Source organism: Danio rerio, chromosome 17 (genome assembly GCF_049306965.1).
Source record: "Danio rerio strain Tuebingen ecotype United States chromosome 17, GRCz12tu, whole genome shotgun sequence".
NCBI lineage: Eukaryota > Metazoa > Chordata > Actinopteri > Cypriniformes > Danionidae > Danio > Danio rerio.
This window is the reverse complement of record NC_133192.1, coordinates 2,457,573-2,471,149: the sequence shown is the minus strand read 5'-3', so window position 1 is coordinate 2,471,149 and position 13,577 is coordinate 2,457,573. Positions and strand designations below refer to the sequence as shown.

Genomic DNA, 13,577 nt, shown 5'->3' with positions numbered 1-13,577 from the left:
CAATAACTTGCCTAATTACCCTAACCTGCCTAATTACCCTAATTACCCTAGTGAAGCCTTTAAATGTCACTTTAAGCTGTATAGAAGTGTCTTGAATAATATCTAGCCAAATATTATTTACTGTCATCATGACAAAGAGAAAATAAATCAGTTATTAGAGATGAGTTATTAAAACTATTATGATTAAAAATGTGCTGAAACAATCTTCCCTCTATTAAACAGAAATTGGGGAAAAAATAAAGAGGGGCGCTAATAATTCAGGGGGGCTAATAATTCTGACATTAACTGTATATCTAGCCAACTGGAAAATATTTAAATCATGTTTTCCATGTTATATTTCATCTGCAAAAACAATGTAACTTCTATAAGGACGTGTTTGGACCGGTTTGGACATTAACTTCTGAATGCAGAATTATCCAAACACCTGAGGAGATTTCTCTGCATGAAAGACTCGTGAATGACAGATTAACCTGCTGCTGCTGCTGCATCTATAATATAGTAAGTAATTAAATAAATCTGAATGAAGTGTTGAGATGATTGACAGGCATCGTAACTAAGCAACAGAACGATCCATTCATGAGAAAGTCGTTTATCACAAAGCTTTCACTTTTCTTCACAAAGAAGTACAACGTCTCATCCATCTTTCAGATGAGATGTTAAACCGAGGTCCCGACTCTCTGTGGTCGTTAAAAATCCCAGGATGTCCTTCAAAAAAAAGTAGGGGTTTAACCCCGGCATCCTGGCCAAGTTTGCCCACTGGCCTCTGTCCATCATGGCCTCCTAACCATCCCCATATTATAATTGGCTTCATCACTCTGTGTCCTCTCCACCAATCACCTGGTGTGTGGTGTGCGGTCTGGCGCAAAATGGCTGCCGTCGCGTCATCCAGGTGGATGTTGCACACTGGTGGTGGATGAGGAGATTCCCCCCAATGTGTAAAGCACTTTGAGTGCCCAGAAAAGTGCTTTATAAATGTAAGGAATTAATATTATTTCATGCTTTATAACATAGTATAATTAGGTGAATTGGGAAGCAGCATATGTTCAGCACAGCTTAGAATGTGGCTAAACCAATCAGAATCATCCATTTTATAACAAAAATCAACAAGCCATACACTAGCCTGTTGTTCTGTTCTTACTTTTTGCCTTCCTGAGCTTGTCTTTGAGTCTCCTGAAGTCCGTCCACGGCCTGATGAAAGTCAAACACTGACAGAGAGACATGCAATTGTGAGATCATCTCTCATTCTTCATATCTTTCACCACAGACACAAGCACGCACTATTGTTTAGGTTTGGTTATATTACCGATGTGAGCCCGATCTGAGATCACCAGTCTTTTCTCCCATCCTTTTAGCCCTTTTCATGAAAGAATAAACAATTATTCCTATGATTTAAAAAGCATTCATGTTTGCATATTAGGCTTGGGCGGTAATATGATATACTGCGGAATCTAAAAATAGCAACGGTATCAGTTTTAATACCGTTATACCGTCAATGCACTTATTTAGGAGACAAGGATTAATTACTAAATATAGTTTATTTAATGCCTAAAAAATGTGTATGCGTGGTTATCATCACAGTTGGGCAGTATTTCCGGTTTCGATTTAACGAGAAGGGAGAGGCGGTAAATACGCATGAGGCAATTTGCTAATTGTGCAACAAAAAGGTGACTGCGAGAGATGGAAATACCTCAAGGTCGCACATAGGTTATTTAGTTTCTGAATGGTTGAGGCACAAGCCAACAGTTTAGTGACTTTAGCCCCTTTCACACATACAGACCTTTCCGGAAAATTGCCGGCAATTTTCCGGAAAAGTTGTATGTGTGAACAGGTCCTTTTTGAAAATACCGGTAAATTCGTTCTGGCTATTTTCCGGAAAGAGAAGTTGTAACATTACCGGCAATTTGCCGGAATGCTGCGCTGTGTGAATGCAGAAGGAAGATTGCTGTAATAAGCGCGTGCACGTCTAGAACGTGCTGACGTGAGACGTCTGCTTTAGCCAATCACAACAGTCAGACGCATTTACGTCCGCGCAGTTTGTGAGAATAAAAAACTTTAAATATTTTTCCAGACACATTCAGCTGCTAGAAGTTAGTCAGATCACGTTTCTATGTTCTTCTTAATGCCAACTGTGTAAATAATCATCGATGAGATTCTTATGATAAGCCGTTGTTTGTTTACCTTCAAGCTTTGCGTGTGCCTGTGAAGTGAAACAGCCTGTGAGCGCCTGCACACGCACATAATATGAACATCTCGACATGCGAAAGTGATCCTGCGAAAGTTGTTCACAATATTGATCATCCACAGAGTTTGTAATTTAGTCAAATGATTACAAATACAAGCGCAGCCGTTTAAAGCTCATTTCTGGTTGATGATGTCAGAATTTACCGGTATTTTGGAATGGATGTGTGAATGCTCTTTTCCGGAAAATTTCAGTAACGTCCTCGCCTGTGTGAACAGCGCTTTTTTGAATATTCCGGTAAAGTCGTTCCGGAAATTTTCCGAATATTTACCGGTATCACTGTGTGAAAGGGGCTACTGTCTGAGCCTTTTGTCATAATTCTTTTTATTATGCACGGTAGGGCTGTGCGATTAATCGAACTCGAATTGCAATCGCAATTTGAAATGTTGCGATTAGCCAATCACAAGTATATTTGTATTGTTTAATTTCCCCTGCCCAGAGCAAATGCGTGACTGGGGTCTGAGTGTGATAGTCTTACTAGCCAACTGAGTGAGCACAACTGAGTGATGAGTGTCTTGCTAAAAAAGTCAACCGGAGAGTATTGCCAGTGACACGTAATCTAGTAGCAAGCAACAGCAAAGTACAATTTCAGAGTTGTGTCAGCCAAGTTAGTTTGCTGAGTGTTCTGTATTTTTTATTTTATTTATGTTTTTGGTTTCATAATAAGCCACACTATCTTCCTAATTTGAGTTCAACTAGTTTACAGAAAAATAAGGTAATTTTATTTGTGTTTACTGTTTGCTCTAGAGAAAAATGAGTGTTTCATTTATAAATATTTAAAACCTAATTTGAATAAATGTTTAAGTTAATATCTTTTCAGTTCTTTTTTTAACTAACACTCACTGCATTTTAGCAGTAAGAAGCTAAGATACTTATTGAGCTGAAGCTTGACAACAAAATTAAATTATCTATCAAATCGAAATCGCAATATCTGTCAAAAAATTTTGTTTATACAAACGCGATATTGTGTTTATACAACAGTTCGACGGCACAATCGCGTATATAAAAAATACAATCAAACACGGAGAGTCTTAAAACCCTTTTGTATTAGGAACTACTTTCTTCCGCCATTCATTCACATCTGCAGATGACGTCAGAATAAAAGTTGTTACTAATTCCCCAACATCACTGTAGAGCTCGTGTTTGAATGATTCTCTAGCGTAATGTCTAAAGTGATGACAAAACTGCTGATTTTGCTGACATTTTAAGATTATAAGGCTGAACTTGACATGAAATGCCCTATGTCTACAGAGATGTCTCCTTACAGTATTAACTTACAGTCTATTACAGTCTACAGCATTTCTCTGTTGCAATCAGGATATCACAATAATTAACCCCCAAAAAAGCAGCGCAATCACGACCTAATCACGACCATGAGCTAAGATACAGATTATTGAGCTGAAGCTTGACTACAAAATTAAATCACCTATCAAATCTAATCACAATATCTGTCAAAAATATTGCAATAAGATATTTTCCCCAAATTGCACAGCACTAATGCACGATAATATCATATATTGAGGTAAAATAGGGAGACAGTTTGATGGTATCAAAATCTGGATACCGCCCAAGCCTATTGCATATGTAAATTATGACACAACATTACCTTTTTTCTCATTCTTGTCAATCTCCTCAAATAATCCTGGAAGGTGAATGACTACGCCATTACCTGCAGATTAATGAGAGTCCATTTACTTTAAGTTTTATAATCTTAGAAATTAGCATATTTCAAAAAGATGAAACCATTGCATTACTTCAACTTGCTACACCTACACTAATTAGGTTATGTGTGTTCCCTATTGGAACCCGCATGGACTTAAGATTCTCACAGAAATCAGTCAAGTTTGGTGAAGGAGAAATCTTGGTTTGGGGTTCATTCAGTATGGGGGCGTGTGAGAGATCTGCAGAGGGGATGATCAACATCAACAGCCTGAGGTATCAAGACATTTGTGCTGCCCATTACATTACAAACCACAGCAGAGGGACGATTCTCCAGCAGGATAGCGCTCCTCATACTTCAGCCTCCACATCAAAGCTCCTGAAAGCAAAAAAAGGTCAAGCTGCTCCAGAATTGGCCAGCCCAGTCACCAGACATCAACATTATTGAGCATGTCTGGGGTAAGATGAAGGAGGAGGTGTTGAAGATGAACACAAAGACTCTTGATGAACTCTGGGAGTCCTGCTGAACTCTTTCTTCTTCATTCCAGATGACTTTATTAATCAGTGGTTTGAGTCATGTCAGAGATGTATGGATGCAGTCCTCCAAGCTCATGATGGAGTCAGACACAATATTCATTCTGTCTCCACTGCAGCAGGACTTTATATTCTATACTGGACATTATTTCCGTTCAGTGATGAGACTTTAGTCTGAGCAGAGTCAGATCTTACTGTCCTCATCAAATCATGAAGAATCAAGACATGATCAGATTTTATTGTGCTCAAATAAGCAAAATCTAGAGGCCTTTGCCTTTCATATAAGACACTTCTGATACCAAATGATCAACTAGAAGTCGAGTTATTATTTGTTTTCCTAAAACTTGGATAGATGACAGGACTTTTTTATCAGGTAGTGTGTATATAATTATATGTATAATTAGTGCTATTAAATGATTGTGATTAATTGCATCCAAAATAAAAGTTTGTATTTACATACTATATATGTGTGCGCTGTATATACTCATTGGGTATAAATACAAGCACATATAAAATATAAACATATTCAACACAGAAATTCTTACATGTATATTTATATTGAATTTGTATTATATATATATATATATATATATATATATATATATATATATATATATAATTAAAACATTTTCTTAAATATTTACATGCATATATATAGTTGAAGTCAGAATTATTTGCCCCCTTTGAATTTTTTCTCTTTTTTAAGTATTTCCCGAATGATGTTTAACAGAGCAACAAGATGTTCACAGTGTGTCTGATAATGTTTTTTCTTCTGGAGAAAGTCTTATTTGTTTTATTTTGGCTAGAATAAAAGCAGTTTTAAATTTTTTTTAAAACCCATTTAAAGGGCAATATTATTAGCCTCTTTAAGCTAAATTTTAGTCTACAGAACAAACCATCATTATACAATAACTTGCCTAATTGCCCTAACCTGCCTAGTTAACCTAATTACCCTAGTTAAGCCTTTAAATGTCACTTTAAGCTGTATAGAAGTGTCTTGAAGAATATCTAGTCAAATATTATTAATTGTCATCATGGCAAAGATAATATAAATTAGTTATTAGAGATGAGTTATTAAAACTATTATGATTAAAAATGTGTTTAAAACAATCTGCTCTCTGTTAAACAGAAATTGGGGGGAAAATAAACAGGGGGGGGCGAAAAATTCTTCAACTGTATGTTCTGGATGCAATTAATCATAATTAATATTTTGACATCACTAATATTTATTAAATATTTATATATACTACTAGTTTTATAAAAATAAATATTTTAGTTTTGTATATTTTAGCATTTTAAGTATTTATAAACACATAACATATATACATATATAATAAAATGTACAACATAAATATTTACATACATATCTATAAATAATTTGTATTAAGTATACATATTTAACTTATACATTTAAATAAATAAAAAAATCTAATACAAGCATAAACTCTCACCGATGAATGATGTGCATTTGGTGTTGATTATTCCACTTGGCAGAAGATGGAAATCGTACTCTTTCTCCTCCACCACCACAGTGTGGCCGGCATTATTTCCACCCTGAGAGACAGAAAAACACTCATCAACAAACAAACACTGTGGAAACCTTCTGCGAAGAGACACAGAAAAGGTCATGTGAAGTGATTTGAAATGTGCATAATTTTACTCGATGTTTGACGTAATCTCAACTGAAACATGAAGAGAGGGCGGGATACAGAGTAGCTCCTCCCCTTTAACAACAAATCCAATAGCATTTAGTTTTTCTCACAGCTCTGCCAGTGAGACTGTTTGTGCTTAAGTGCATCAAATGAAAAGCCAATGAATGGAAAGGGGGGCGGGGCATGTCAGATACTAGAGAGCATTTAATTGGTCAGAAGATTTGATTAGAAGCTGAAAAAATTTTTGATCCATTCAGGTGGAAGAGACAAACTTTGGGTGTTTACATCAGTTTTATAATTTTTAAACGTGAATTTGGTCCCTGTTTTGGAGCACACAAGCTATTAGACATCCTTAACAAACAATACATCTAAAAACTTTATTTTAATTTCCTTTAGGACACTGTGCTGAACAAACACTCAGTGGAAAGTTTTCTGCAAAGAGCAAAGGGACACCCATAACCCAAAGGTTGAAGGTCAAGATTTACAGTCCTCTTTTCTTGAGGAGGAGACCTGGAAACCTGAGTCTGGCCGCTTTGCCCTTTACTATGAGCTTATTTCCATCAGGCCTTCTCTCTGGCCAGCCGTGCCCTTCTCACATGTCCTGAAACGCTGGGAATGTGACCCGAGTTCAGTGAAGGCCAGGAATTCTGGGACTGACATTCACCGCGATGAACCACTCATAAACAGGCATCAGCAGCTAAGAATACATTATAGTGCACGCACAGTTCAAGACAACATGAGCCGCACTGCGGTGAAATTTCTTTGTACATTAAGTTTTACAAGGTTTTACAAATAAATCAAACCCCATTATCTAAAACTGACCACAGAGAGGTTTAAAAAATTGTAAATAATAATAATAATAATAATCATTATAAAAGCTTCTTCGATAGTTATTCACTCAGTTATTCACAAAGTTTAAAAACACCTTACAGATATCACAAAATTCAGAGATGTGAGCTTTTCAAGAGCCACACATGTCTCAGTGGTTAGCACTGTTGCCTCACAGCAAGAAGGTTACTGGTTCAAGTCCCAGCTGGCATTTCTGTGTGGAGTTTGCATGTTCTCCCAGTGTTGGCGTGGGTTCCCTCCGGGTGCTTCGTTTTCCCCCACAAGTCCAAACATATGCGGTACAGGGGTCTGTTCTTCGTACGTGGATTACTCAGTTAGCTGGATTTGGATATTGACTATTTGACACGATGCAGGATCGTTTCGTTCTTCAAAGCTGATCCGAGAGTTGTTGTCATAGCAACAGTTCTGCTAGCTTAAACCTGATCGGGAGCAGGTTCAATTCATATAAACAGGATTAGATCGGCTCAGTTCAAGCAAAGATAATACAGAAGGTATGTACCGAATTCCGATATTTTATTACAGTAGTAGTTATATACACTTGGGAAAATGGTACATATTTTTAACTATATATATAGAAAGTTATAGTCATTAATAAAATAAATAAAGTTATACATATTAATAAAACGTATGCAATCTGCACCCTCGAAATGAAAGTACAAAGACTGCCACCAGGTGGTGCAAAGAGAAAACTTATTGATATGAACTTTTTAGATCGCTTTAGTACAAATTGTGTATAAAATGCAGAATATGTGACTTTTTTTAAGCAATAATACATTAATGCAGTCATAAACATGTTTTCATAGTTAATATGACAGTGATTTGATGCTTCACAAAAGTTGCAGACGCCTTTACCAATATCAAAATGCTTTTGTAAACAACCAGTTATTCTTTACACCGATTAAAAAACGGCTACTATTATAAAGAAAATCTTCTCTAAATGTAGAATAAATACACTGATTTGCATTGAAATACATGATGAATACTCTTGACACATGACAGTGTAAAGCCTGCAGCTCACAACATATGTGGAAGGTTATTGCGTGTCATATTTAACAAGCCGTTTACTGCTAATTTGATGTCATTTTGCTCACATGGATAATTGAATATTAATCAGATGATGTCATTACGCTGCTGTGCCGTCAGCCAATCATGGCATTGCTGATCATGATTTCGAGGATCTATAGATCTGTCCTTCACAACACACGCAGCGATCTCAGATCAGTTTATCCAGACATTCTAATCTGATTCGCGAACTTGTTTGAAGAACCAAATTAGCCAGAGAACAGTTATCAAGATTAAAAGATCCAGGATCTGCCAAATAATCTTAGATCATTTAAGCGAGGTACGAAGAACAGACCCCAGGTGAATTGAGTAATCTAAATTGTCCGTATTGTATGTGTGTGAATGAGTGTGTATGGATGTTTCACATTAATGGGCTGCAGCTGGAAGGGCATCCGCTGCGTAAAACATATGCTGGATAAGTTGGTGGTTCATTCCGCTGTGGCGACCCCTGATTAATAAAGGGACTAAGCCGAAAAGAAAATGAATGACTTGGCCATAGTGTATGTGTGTGTGTGTGTGTGTGAATGAGTGTTTCCCTGTACTGGGTTGCAGCTGGAAGGGCATCCGCTGCGTAAAACATATGCTGGAATAGTTGGCGGTTCATTCCGCTGTGGCGACCCTTGATAAATAAAGGGACTAAGCCGAAGGAAAATGAATAATTACACTTATAATAGATAGATATATATTACATAAATATAATATATAGTATTATATCAATTATATAATTAAATAATAATATATAATTTATCTTTTTAATTTTATTTATTTATTGCCATATCAGCAGCTTATGGCTATTTCATGGTAAAATTGAAATATATAAAAATATTACATGATGAAAAAAATTTTGTTTTACAATAAAAAGAGTTACTTAGACAAATATATATGATAGAAATAAATAAAATTCACACAAAAATATATTTAAAAATTACATTTTGTAGTTACATTTTTGATAAATAATTTAAGAATTCTCCTGGTGGTACCTTTGTAAAAATGTCCATCAAAGTATTTCCTTATAAAAATTTAGTCTGATGGTATTTACACTTCCACATTCCAACAAAAGATGTTTGATGGTAAGAGCATCTTGGCAGTAATCACACTTAGGTGGTGCTTCGTTATTCAGTAAATACAAACGAGTCAACCTACAGCAGAATGCCCAATTCGACATCTAGTATAGACAGTTTGCTCATGCCTGGTTTTAAAATTATAATTTGCCAAGTGTCTTTAATTTTTTGGGGGGTTAATTTCATGCAATTTATTAACATATAACTAAATGTAATATACTTACAATACAGTATACCTAAAAAATAAGTGCTGTGTAACAGAGAGGAGTTTTCTCAGCACATTTCTGCACATAATAGTTTTAATAACTCATTTCTAATAACTGAATTATTTTATCTTTGCCATGATGACAGTAAATAATATTAGACTAGATATAGAACACTAGCACTCAGCTTAACGTGACATTTAAAGGCTTAACTAGATTAATTAGGCAAGTTATTGAACAACAGTAGTTTGCTCTGTTGAGAATGGATTTTATAACTTCCTAAGGGGGCTAATAATATTGCCCACAGCAGTTTTTAATAATATATATATATATATATATATATATATATATATATATATATATATATATATATATATATATATATATATATATATATTCCAGCCAAACTGACAGAAATAAGACTTTAGGTGGAAAATATAATAGAAAATACTGTGAAAATGTCCTTGCTCTGATAAACAGCATTAGGGAAAAAAATAAAAAAATAAATAAAGTTTCACTAAAGGGCGATAATATATTATTTTCTTTGTAAAATTTCATGTTGTAAATAACAGTAACGTCTCTGAATATTGAAGTAAGCACTGAATGGACAGAGATGATGATGACGTCACTTCCTCCAACATTCACATAAGGGTCAGACTGATAAGGGTTTGTCAGCATTTCATGTTTGTTCGAACACAAATGTGTGTGTGTATATAAACAGAGACCGAAAAAAAGGATGACCAAAAAGTCTGAACCATAAATTTAGCTAAAAGGCTAGCCATACAGTCACTGTATTATACTGCTTCGGCTTAGTCCTTTTATTCATCAGAGGTCACCACAGCAGAATGAACCACCCACTATTCCAGCGGAGGCCCTTTTAGCTAATTTAGTTCATCAATTCCCCTATAGCGCATCTGTTTGAACTGTGGGGGAAGCCGGTGCAGTGGGTAGCATGATCGCCTCACAGCAAGAAAGTTGCTGGTTCGAACCTAACTTGGATCAGTTGGTGTTTCTGTGTGGAGTTTACATGTTCTCCCCGTGTTAGTGTAGGTTTCCTCCGGGTGCTCCGGTTTCCCTCACAAGTCCAAAGATGTGGTATAGGTGAATTGAGTAAGCTAAATTGTCCGTAGTGTGTGTATGGATGTTTCCCAGTGATGGGTTGCAGCTGGAAGGGCATTCACTGCGTAAAACTAATGTTGGATAAGTTGCCGGTTCATTCCACTGTGATAACATAAATAATAAATCAATTATATATATAGTTGTTTAAGTTTATTTTATTTGCAGATGATACAAGCATTTTTTGTTCTGGGCATAATTTGCCAAAACTGTCGATTAAAACAGAAATTAATAAATTGAAATTATGGTCTGACGTAAACAAATTGTTATTGAATATAAGTAAAACAAAGGTTATGTTATTTGGGAAATTAAAAAGTAGTTATAATATAGATTTACAAATTGATAATGAGGTTATAGAAAGAGTGTTTGCAATTAAGTTTCTTGGTGTTGTATTGAATTATAAAATTAGTTGGAAAGTTGGTAAAAATTATAGCAATAGTGTATAAAGCAGGATTTATCCTGGACAATAAATCAATGTATATATTATATAACACACGTATGTTGCCATACATGAGTTATTGAGTTACAATTTGGGGGAATACATATAAATCTAATTTACGTTCAATGCAGAAAAAAGTAATTTGACTAATAGAAGATGTCGGGTATTTAGAGCATACAAATCCTTTATTTTTTAAATTAAAGATACTTTAGTTGAATGATTCGGTTAAGTTTAAAACAGCACAGTTTATGTTTAAAGCTAGGAATAAACTACTTCTAAAATGTTTACAAAAGTTTTTTGAAGAACGATTAGGGGGGTATAATCTGAGAGAAGAACTACATTTTTGGATGTTGAAAACAAGAACAACTTTAAAAAGTTTGTGTATGTCTGCACGTGGTGTAAAACTATGGAATAGTCTAGATCAGACTCTAAAACAGGATATTGATCAATTTAAAAAACTGTATAAATATATATTAATAAAGGAATATGAAGATGAAGGTGATTGAAAAAGAATAAAAAGAGAAAGGTATGATGAACATTTAATTTATGGCTATTTGCAGTACTTTGTTGTTGTTTTTCTTTTTGTCTATTTGCAGTACTATGTATTTTATTTGCATTTTTTTTCTTTGGGTCTATATGTTACAAAATGAAAAGGTACAAATGGAATCAAACATATTATTTGTCAAAGATGCCAAAAGAATCAAATATGTTTCATGTAAAAAGAACAGATGAGTAAAAGAATAAATAAGTTTAAGTAATAAACGAATGATGTATGTGGTAATGGGGAGGGAGAATAATAAGCTTATGCTTCATCCCGCTCCATTTTCGACCATGTTGAAATGTATTTATTTTTGTTAATGACATTTTATGATATTTTGTTTGAAAATAAATCAAATAAAAAAAAATGTATTTATATACACACACACACACACACACACACATATATATATATATATATATATATATATATATATATATATATATATATATATACACAACAGTTCTGTCTGGTTCTCAAATCTGATTGGCTGATAGCCGTGTGATATTCTGCAATATCAGAACTCCTACAGCCTCTTTACCCTTTGTGTATTACTCTGCCCACATACAGCCAGCAACAAGCAGACACACTCCCACCAGTGCCGATATACAGCCATATCGCACTGCTACTCGTGTGATATTGCTCATATATATATATATATATATATATATATATATATATATATATATATTACAGTACACTGTTTTATTATAAATTATTAAACACAGACACTTATGCCTATATTTCTTTTGCATGTATGCATTAATAGTCATGTTAATTTGCCTATATACATTATTAATTCGCTATAAAGTAATTGGTATTTAAGTATTTCAAAAATGTAAATGAAACCATTAATGATACTGGTTAAACTGGCCTATATAATAATCAATTACACTTTTTTTCTCCTTCCAGATGAAACAAGTTTCAGAAAAGTTGTTTAATGATGCTGAGGTAAAGTTGGTTTCATGTTTGTACATTGGTCCAGTAGGCTATTAACTTGTAGCACTATATTGTTGTTTACCAGGGTGAATACTGGGTCTGAAATCGCATGTGACATTTGCACTATTTGAACAACACTGCAACGTTACTTTGATAACATTGGCTGATAATATGATTACTTTATTTAGTATTGGCAAACAATATATTCCTATAATGATACAAGGAGAATGTGTTAATATGAAACCAACTTTACCTCAATTTTAGAGTTGATAATAATAGGGTTAATCTTTTAAAAGTGGCATTACCTGACACCTGCCCACGATGTCGGACTCTGTGGCGAGTAAATCCACAACTTTGCCCTTTCCTTCATCACCCCATTGCGCTCCCAGAACCACCGTCACTTTGTTCCCTGAGTCGTTCCTCGGCCGCTTACCGGAGACCGGCGGCGGGTTCGAGTAGCTCCTGTGGTCGTTCTGTGACCAGCCGGAGGACATGCTGAGGAGTCTGAGGAAAAACCGGTCTGAGAGTCGCTCAAACTGCGGGAGAAAACAGCTGTGTGTCCGTCGGTCTGTCTGTCGCTCACACGCAGGCTCAACTGAGGGGAGGGGGACAAGACAGGGTTGCCAGGTGACGCAACAAAACTAACCAATTAAAGAGGACGATAATGCTAGTATCATTATTTTTTTTAATGTACCCTGTTCTGTTTTGTTGTTGTTGTTTTTATTGTTTTTTATTTATTATTATTAGAGTTATTAGAGTTTTCAATTATCTTTGGAACTTCTGTTTTTTAATGGATTTTTAATTTTCACTCAGCTCAAGCTAAAAACCCGATTTGCATTATAAGGGATGTTTTTGGTTGAACAATCTGGCATTAAAATGTAATGATGCTACAAATAAAATACAGAATACCCATTTGGAAATGAACCACACACTTGTGAAATAATTTTAATAAAAATATATTTAAAAATCTAATATAATTAAAATGTAATCGATGGACTTTTAGTTAGGCCTATTATTTTATCAAATACTGCCAGTATGTTACAAAAACAGCCGCACACACGCAACAGTCATTGGTCTCCACTATTATTGATACAATGATTTCTAATGCATTTGTATATATTTTACCTAAATGATTTCAGCTAAATTAAATTCATCAAAACTTTGTAACCCGCTAAATACAAAACACCAATTCCGCGGAGGGAAAGCGTGGACTTGGCAACCCTGTAGACGAAAAGATGAACCCTTGTCACACAGAAGGATGAATGACATTTCTCATGTTCACTGTT

The 13,577-nt window shown here is 34.9% G+C and overlaps 1 protein-coding gene and 1 long non-coding RNA gene across 5 annotated transcripts in view; both read right to left on the bottom strand.

Moving 5' to 3' along the window:
• adss1 (adenylosuccinate synthase 1) overlaps positions 1 to 12,813 on the bottom strand; it is a 33,296-nt gene extending 20,483 nt beyond the window's left edge. For 3 of the 4 annotated variants that reach the window (XR_012392684.1, XR_012392685.1, XR_012392687.1), the window contains exons 1-5: positions 12,597 to 12,813; positions 5,884 to 5,986; positions 3,846 to 3,908; positions 1,304 to 1,354; positions 1,139 to 1,205 (exon numbers count right to left, since the gene is read on the bottom strand). Coding sequence is in view for 1 of the 4 variants with exons in the window: in NM_214820.1 (NP_999985.1) it covers positions 1,139 to 1,205; positions 1,304 to 1,354; positions 3,846 to 3,908; positions 5,884 to 5,986; positions 12,597 to 12,785 (473 nt within the window). In the remaining 3 variants the exon portion in view is untranslated. 4 annotated transcript variants of the gene reach the window in all.
• LOC141378500 (uncharacterized) overlaps positions 1 to 13,577 on the bottom strand; it is a 171,226-nt gene that overhangs the window by 74,623 nt on the left and 83,026 nt on the right. The window lies entirely within an intron of this gene.